Genomic DNA, 9,182 nt, shown 5'->3' on the forward strand with positions numbered 1-9,182 from the left:
GTCCAGGCACCAGCTTACCTTGAACAAACACACGGTGATATGTTGTGCGCTCTACAGCCTCTGAAACAGCTGCACCAGCACAATTGAGGGGGAGGCGCAAGCTGCTTGACTGGGCACTGGTGCCAAAAGAAAAGTTCAGCTTTGTGACTACAACCTAGTTAAGCTGGAAAGCTTCTCCAGACTCTCAGAACTCACAAGTACAGTTAAGAAGCGTGTTCATGTGGAGACTGACTTAGTGATATGTGATAACATTGCAAAGATGGGTAGACAACTGGGCTGTAACTGGATCAGACTGCGTGTTGCCAACGATTTGTCTAGATCTGAAGGAGTTCAGATTCAGGCTGGGCTAGCCAACACATTTGTTAACCTTCACTTAACAAGGTGGAAACCTTTGCAAATGGAGGTTAACACTAGTTTCAGTTTTGCCAATAACATAGGCTAGGATGTGTAAATGGTGGGAAGACCTTGAGCTTAGCATAGCCTTTTCTGCGCCAGAGAAGCATTCCCTTGAATGTTCCTACTGAATATACTGTACCTGCTAAGAGCTGTCTCTACTGAAGAGCAAGTTAGAAGAATTTTGATTTCAAAATCACCAGCTAAGTTGTCACAAGGATGTTGTAAAACACTTAAACTTTAGTAAGTCAGTTCCACGCAACAAGCACCTTTGTATCAGTTCAAAGGACTCAAGACTTACCTAAGCTGCTTTAACATCATTCGCAACACTTGTTACCACAGAAACCTGAGCCACTGCTAGCAAAACGAGAGTCTTAACAGGAGCATTTTTGGTTTTTAAACATCATTTTCCTGGGACAGCAAATGTCATTGTTATGTGTATGCTAATGGCTGCTAGGCAGTCAAGCCTAGTGGCGAGTATAGCATTGAGGGGAAAAAGAAGAAAGTAATCCCAGACCTAAGGCAAGCCACACCATCCTCCTGAAAGGAATAAACACAAAAGGGGAGATGGTTACTACTTCTCTTTACATCAAGTTGTCAGACTAATCTGACTACATCTAGCCAATCTAACTGCTTTTCTACAGGACAGCACATCATACCATATGTTAAGACTACAAATGGTTTAATATCTGTCTTTCATTCAGCTGGAGAAGGAAGAGGGAAATACAACTGCCTGAAGACTGTATGTTTAACTCCCCGCTCCAACCAACAGTTTAGTCTTTGTAGATCATATTTATTGTCCTCATTCTATGGATCCATGAAATCTTTCCTTACAGTGTATAGAGGACAAACACTGGGGAGAGAAGTCTAGGTTTAGAAGACGAACCCAAACAGAGATAGATAGCAGTGTGCTGGTCTTTAAAGCTCACAAAAGCTTAATCTAGTCAGTTCTAATGCACTACAGAAATAAGAAGTCAACAACAGTTTAGACTACAGAACAGCTCAGTTTGATATTTGATTAATGAAATAGTGATATGTCTGCAACTCAAAGTACTTTGACTGAGACCAAGAATAACATTCAGTCTATCACAAGCCAACTTCCAACCTCTTTAAAAGCACCAGATTGCATTTTAAGGGTCTTCTCAAACAAGCAGGATTCCTAGTAGCATCTGAAAGTTCCACAAGTATTTAATTGCTTCTGCTATCTAAATGGTCATAGTGGGTAGTGCGTTCATTTTTCCATTGAAAAAGTTAAGCTTAATAGCAGAAGTTGCATTTCTTAATGCACCTACCACCATTATTTTATTTAAAAAAAAAAATATTTTTTTTCCTTCTAAATCTCAGAGCATAACACGTGATAAGTTTTCAGTAGCTACTTATTTCTACAGTACTATTAGCTCTAGAAAATAAACCAGTTCTGTGCCTAAACCCCCACAAGCATTACTTGGTGCACTTTTGCAAACAATTACTGTACTAAGTATGACATACTAGCATTTAGAAAGATTTCCTTTTAAGTATTTTGTACTGCACTCCCTCCCTTATCCCCATGACAAGCCTAAGACGTTGTTGCTTGGAAGATAACTGCCTTGAGGGCAGCTTTAAGGCCATGTTTAGAATCACACTGCTGTTATTAACAAGAACAATTCCTTAGTATTAGGTTCAGAATTATGAAGCATTTAAGAAATTATTTCTCTTAAAAGCAAGATAACTTCTTGTTTTAAGAAAGTGATTTGGTTATATCAAGAACCTTAACCTGATTTTCTACAGCAGTCATTTTCACTACCATTCTATGTCAAAGCAATACATTAAAGGAAACCAAGCTTCTGCCTCCATGCCTGGCAGTTCATGTACTTCGAGTGACTGTTCCTCCCCTGAAATCAGCACTGTGATGATTTCCATATTAGGCAGAGGATAGAGATGGTACCTTTCCTTTCCCAATTACTTAAGGTTTCCTGAGTAGATCACACTACACAGACCAAGATAAATGAAGAGCCACAAGTAAAAGCCAGAAGACCCTTTCTTACATTTACCTGAGGAGCTGAAAATGCAGAAAAGGTTGAAGAGGGGAATAAGACATAGCATGCAAGTTTGCAGGCAGTGGTATCATAGGATTGGGCTTACAGAGACAGTTAAAATAACTGCACTTATTCTTCCACTCAGCAGCACCACCCTGTTTGAGAAGATAAGAGGTGAGAACAACTTTTCCAAGTACACACAACATACAAGAAGTAGTTCTAACATGTCAGTACAAGTAGTCGACACATTCTCCAACAGGTTTCTATAATTTTCAATCCAAGTTTTAAAAAAAAAAAAAAAAAAAAGCCTTGCTGTCCTGGAATACAACACATTGCTCAAAAGACACTTCAAAGATTTTACTGAGACCAATAAAAACTTACAAATTCAACATGACTATCTCTAAGGTGATGGTGAAAAAAAATGTATTATGATTTGACACTAACTACAGACTGGAACCTGATGCTGATCTCACTTGAGCAACAACTGCATAAGAGCAAATTAACTTCTACTCTCAAATATCAATTTACTGGAAATCACATTCTACACTCCATGTCTGTAATCTGTACAACATTTTATTAGTTTAAGGCTCCAACTCCACCGCCTTCCAGGTTTTGGCTTCTATTCCTGCCTTTTAAGAGAAACCCGCCAAGACTTGCAGCAGCACACAAACCCCACTTTGCCATGCAGAAATCACTGGTATGTAGGGCTGAAAATGCAATCAGTCATTTACTCATTGTCTGCACTGAAAATAAAGCTGGAAATACATCTAGCACAAGAAAAAAAAAATTAGATGAGACATCTCCCCTCCTAGCAAAAGTATATCAGAATATCCCTCATACCGTACACAAGCCGTAAATAGAGGCCCAGTAACCGAGCTGTAAGCCGAGTTCTTTCCCAAAAGGCACTTTGTGCAGTCTTACAGCTGTGATAGTTCTCTTATCTATTCCTCCAGAATACAGAAGAGCATGACAATTCTTTTAAAAGAAGCTGGTCTTTTATAAATCATTTCTGCAGAGGCCCAAATGGGCTTCTCTTCCACATTATATTTGATTTCATCTTAGCCCTGTTCATGAGTTCATCAAGCTGGCATCAAAGAGGAATTCCAATACCCAGCTTACCTGTGTTCACTCAGTTAACTTTTGTCAGACTGCCTTGGATACTATGTGGCTCAATAATGCCATCTTTGGCGTCAAACATTCTGCTTTAAGTTTTTCCAGCCTTAAAGAGGAGCCAGCTACTAACCATTATAAAATTAGTACAGCTATTTTTTCTGTTTATTTAACAGGAAAGGGAGAAGAGACTTATTTAGCTTCACAGATCATACTGAGCACAAAGATCTACTATTCTCACACTAGAATGAGATACAAACTAGCCTTGTTACCTCAAGGAGTAATGTCTCCATGGAGCAGCTGGAATTCTCAGTGGCAGACTCCAGGCAAACTAACTAGATAGCTTCAGGATATGGAAGTGCGTGAACAACCTGCTATGGAGGTAATTCATTAAGTGAATTTACCAGCTATGGCACTATAATGGCGTACGTATGCTCCCTCCCAAATGCAAAGGGGGAGGGTAAGCTCCTTGCTTTGCTGCAGAGTGAGCACTCCAGTTAAACACCAACAGGTAGTTACTTGCCTGGCATTCATTTATACCCTAGATCATCTCCCAGTAACTTGTTTGTACAGCTACAGAATACAATGGGTGTTACCTTCAAGTCTTAGGAGATAAATTCAAGACAAATAAGAATTAACAGTGAGGGAGGAAAGACATCTTCAAATCCCTCCAATTTCGTTCCAGGTTTCTTAAGTGGGCAGAGACTTCCAAAATTTAAATGCCTTCTGAGTTCCTCTGACTTTTATATTGAATGTGTTTCAAAAAGCATGCTTAGCATGCACATAAAATCTTGCTTTCCTGGAAATGAACCCTACACAAAATAAATTAATACATTTCGGAAATAAAGTTAAAGGTCAGACAAGTTAGCTACCAACACTCTCAGAACATTAGTCCCTATTATGTATTAATTTGCTGCTAGAAATTACTTGATTATAATCCTTGTCCTAATAGACATCACTCATTTTATATCAGTCATTTCTTTGCAGCTAACTGAAATAGCAGACATCAATCCAAGCCACGTTTTCACATATATTTCAAACTTGCTCATCTGTTTGTTCTGGTGTTTCAGATACAAATCCCAACCCCACAAATGTATTCATGTAAATCAACTCCCTACACAGCACTATGACCTCAAAATCAGCTACAGGATAAGACAATATTCTTCATGTCAAGAACAACCTTCCAAAAACAAGAAAAGCTACTTCCATCTTTCCACCAGCACATCTCAAGAAGTTCAGTTTGCTGAAAATGTTTTGAGAAAGAGACCCAGTCATTCTCCAATAAGAGTAAAGGCTTAAGAACCAGTGTATACAAGTACTTCTGAAAACTTCCAGTTGTTTACAAATGACAAATACAGCAGGCCTGCCTATGCTGAAGCTCAGAAAGTATTTTTGTGCCTTGTTCACCTTGTGTTTGAGATTAAAGACAAAACCTTAAAAAAATACTAATGATTGCTATAGTAAGTTTGAGAAGTTAATGCAGGATTTAGCAAACAGTTGGAAAACTGCACTCAAACTGGCAGCTTGCAGATCACATTGTAGGCACAGCATGCAGCAACAGTAAAAACAGGGAAACAATTCAGTCTGATTTTAAAGTTCAAAATTTCCCATTCAAAGACTGACATGCCAGGATATCAAAAATGATCCCCAGGACAGGGCTTGTTCGTGACTGCAGTGCAGGAACAAAACCAACTTCAAACTTCACCTTACATAGAAAAGTTGGATTTAAGGGAAACTTGGCAGTTTTCCTTATGAAAGTCCTTGGAACAGTCAGAAACTTTTACAGACTGTGCTGAGATGTACAACAGTCTACTAACAACAGGCACAAAGTTAAAACTAGTTTTATCACAGTGCTGAAGCGAAACCTGAGATCCAGCTTGCACCGGAGACTAACAGCACTGCGGTTCACTACCAAAACAAGAACAACACAGAATTTAATTTACCTGCATATCCGTCTGCTTATTACATTTGTTTTTGCAGTTGGGCAAAACTCAAAGTCAGAGAGGACATCATACTGCCATCAGGAGATAAGTGCTCTTCTATTACATCGGAGGAAAATCCCCAGCCCTCCTCCCCTCCAAAAGACCCGCTCTTACCCAGTCTAGCCAGCTTGAAGTAGTGTCCCTGTTCTTACTAGGACAAGAAGAGAAAACGATCCCTCACCTATCATAGTATCTTGCTCCAGTCAGTGGTACTTTATTAGTATAGTCAGTAAGCAAACATTAATCACTGATATTTAATCAAAACACAGGGACTGCAGTTGGCACAAAGTACCTAAGAAGTATCAACACTCCTGCAAGACTTGGCTCAAGCATTCCTGTCCATCCAACACGAACAAGAGCTGCTTGGCCTCCTACACTAGGAGAGACCGTTGTATTTAAAGCAATGTTTTTATGATAGTTCAAGTAAAATTGTTCTGTGCTAGAACTACTTCAGAAATGTCTTTAAGTTGCAGGCAGGTAAACATGAAAAGGAAAGAATACAGCCTTCCTCAACCCCACTCCCTGCTTTCAAAAGAATTCTAGTTGAAACAGCACAGCTATGGCTATTATTTGAGGAGGAGCTGCAACATCATTAGTGACTTTAGGTTAAGCTAGAACAAAACAGCTGTTAAGCAACACTTAGTAATGGTACAGGAGGAGTTACAGGCCTCTGCTCTTACATTTCTCTTCTTGTAACTATTCCAATGTACCACTCTGCTTTATTTCATTGCACAGAAAGCTCTTCTGCAGGCAGGCACGGATCATCCATAGCTGTACAGGCAGACCCTATCAATTAAGTTGTTCCATGCCTAAAGTACACAAGCAACTTAACAGTGAGATGGCACATGTTTCCACCACTAGTGATGACACAGCTACCTTGAAGGCCATTTATTACAGGTGTACTGGCACTTTTATGACCCTGATAAAGTTATGCAATGATCTAATGCTCTGAGATTGTTAAACTACATAGTGGTGAAAACACAGAGAACCATCAAAGAAAATTCAGCAGTGCTGGGGGGCAGGGAAGAAACCAGTACCCAAGCAGTAAAGCGGTATCATATTCTCAATTTTAATCTCCGGACTCTTTTAAATTATTAAAATCGCAATGCTGCCAAACACAATCAAACATTTCTACATGCTCAGAAGCATTGCCTTTTCCTCCCTATAAAAAAAAAAAAAAGTCAGCAGAGTATCCACTCCACACCTGTCAGTTTATAGCGCGGTTAGATTTCCCAGTCTAGTTGGCTTGCAAATGAAGCAATTGAAGCAACTGAAACCAATAATGGCACACGACATCTGCTAGATTTTGTTTAATCGTGCCCAGTCCAATCGTTCTGCTTTCAAATTAAGTGAGAGTTATACAACAAAGATGCTAAAATAGTTCAGCGTCCTAGTGCAGTGCTAAAAACCTCAGGCGACTCAACTTAGCGTTCGAGTCAGTGCAGTCCTCACGCGGAGCATGGCGGAGAGAGGGTTACAACTTCTCAGCTTTTAAGCTCTTCTTGAGAAATAACCTTATTACAAAAAAAAAAAAAAAAACATACTGCGCAGACTCCAGCACATCCGAGGCTAAACACCAAGCCAGAGACATGTCCCATCGCCACCAGAGGATATATTACAAGCAGGAGCAGCACTGACGGTGGAGCGCGCCGGGTCCGTATGGGGGACGGGCCAACGTGGGTCAGCCACCTCCTTCCCCGAGCTGTCCGGTGCTGCTCCCGTCGCAGGCGGCTCCGAGGCAGCGGGCACCCTCCGGGCTGCCTCGCCCCGGCCGCCTGCCAGGCGGGGGCCCCGCCGGGCGGCCCCAGCCGCATTCCGGCCCGCTCCCCCCGTGATGTACACGCGGCCGGGCGGCGGGCTGGCCCGGCCACGCCGCAGCGGGGAATAAGGTCACCGGCCGCCCCCGCTCCGGTATGGGCCGCCGTCCGCACAGCGGGAGGCCCTGGCCGCGCAGGGAGAGCGGGGTGACCCCGCTCGGCAGCGAGCCGCGGGCCGAGCGGAGGGGCCGCCGCGCCGGCTCCCCCGCCGCCCCTCGAGGGCAGGCGTCGGGGCTGGCGGCCGCCCCCGCCATTTTGAGGAGGGGGGAGACACCGGGGCCTCCCCCGGCGCCGCCCGCCGAACAGGTCCCGCCGCCCGGTCCCGCCGCCCGGCCCCGCGCCTCCCGCGGGGGCCCCGCGGGCGGCCCCGCCGCCGGCCCGCGGCCGCCGCCCGCCCAGGGGCGCGCGTTACCTGCCGGGTCGGGCCGTTGGCGGGCCGGACCCGCGCGCCGCGCCGCGTCCCTTTCCGCCATCTTGTCCGGGTTTAAAATTAACTCGCCGTGACGTCAGAGCTCCGCTGCGAGACCTTTATCGCCCGCCGGCGGCGGCGCGCGGGCAGGGCGGGTCCTAGCGCCCCCGGCTGCCCGCTCGGGGAGGGGCTGCGCACGCGCAGCCCGCGCCCCACCGCCCCCCGGGAGCGGCGCATGCGCCGTCACTCCCCGCCCGCGGCCCGCGCCCGCCGCCCCGCCCCGCCCCGCCCCGCGCGGGGTGGCGCTGCCCGGCCCCGGCGGCGGGGAGGGGAGGCGGCGTCCCCCGCCTGCCCCGGGGGAGGGCTCCCCGCTCCGGCGGAGGGGAGGCCAAGTGCCGCGCGGCCTGGGGGGCCTCCCGCTGCGGCGGGAGAGGCACACAGACACACACGCGCGCACAGCCGCCCCCGCCGCCCGGCCCCCGGGCTGAGGGGTGGCGTGCCCCCCTCACGGCCCTGCGCCCCGCCGTTGAAACGGCATGGAGCATGCGGGTCTCCGGCGCCCTGGGTGAGAGGGGCCTCGAGGGGCTCAGAGTGGCAGGGCGTTGGGGCAAAGGGATGAAGATGGCGCGGCGGGCAAGGAGGCCCCGAGGCCGTACAAAACACCTCAGGGCGAGCATCCTTCAATCCTTCACGGGTTCCTCGCTCTTCCTCGGCCTGCTGCTCCCAGCGCAGCTCCCTCGTAGAAAACAGCCAGCCACCCAGCCGCCAGGCCCATCCCTGAAGGTGGTGTCCACCTCTACCTGCCCTGCGCCGTCACCCCGCTGGGCCCCTGCTTCCCTTTTCCGCCTCTGTTGGGCCACGGGGACAGCCAGGAATGCGACCCAAGCACGCCGCGTTTCTGGCGGTAACACCAGCTTCTCGCTCTTGAGTTCTCAATCGCTGTGGCACTGCTGCTGCATTGGGGCTGGAAACACGCAAAAGGACAGCTCTGAATCAGAACAAGCCACACAAGTTCCCAAGGGACCGAACGTTCCTGCTGTTTCTGGGTTCTGTAAGAGTCTTGTTCCTCGAAACCCAAACTGACCTTACTGCGTCCTTTTAAAAGGCCAACTGTTAAAGCTAGCTGCTTTTACTGCACAAAGGTTCTAGGTCTGTGAGGTTTCCTATTGCTAAAGGTCATGTAAACCTTCACAATCAAATTGGTCGGTGTGACCTTGTCACTTGCTACGACAACACATTTGTCTGATAAATCAGCATGTGAAGTGGGCAATAGCTTTGCAAAAACCCACCTCACCGTGGCAATGCTCTCTGTAGAAACCATTTTTCTCAAAGTCTTGAGCTATGCTAACTTATTTGGTCCTGGAGATGCAACTTTTGAGCGACAGCAATCTGAAAAACAAGCAGAGTTTGGTTCTGCCTGAACGGAGGTGGAGGGAAAGCTCAGAAGAGATCTTCA

General features: G+C 46.4%; 1 protein-coding gene across 5 annotated transcripts in view; it reads right to left on the reverse strand.

The window, feature by feature from the left end:
• Window positions 1-7,831, reverse strand: part of ATL2 (atlastin GTPase 2) — a 39,291-nt gene extending 31,460 nt beyond the window's left edge. For 3 of the 5 annotated variants that reach the window (XR_014227665.1, XM_082306903.1, XM_082306907.1), the window contains exon 1: window positions 7,730-7,831. Coding sequence is in view for 4 of the 5 variants with exons in the window: in XM_082306903.1 (XP_082163029.1) it covers window positions 7,730-7,790 (61 nt within the window). In the remaining variant the exon portion in view is untranslated. The other 2 variants (XM_082306906.1, XM_082306904.1) reach the window with 2 other exon arrangements.
• Window positions 7,832-9,182: the final 1,351 nt, after the last annotated feature.

Source organism: Platalea leucorodia (assembly GCF_965183815.1).
Source record: "Platalea leucorodia genome assembly, chromosome: 3".
Taxonomy (NCBI): Eukaryota; Metazoa; Chordata; class Aves; order Pelecaniformes; family Threskiornithidae; genus Platalea; species Platalea leucorodia.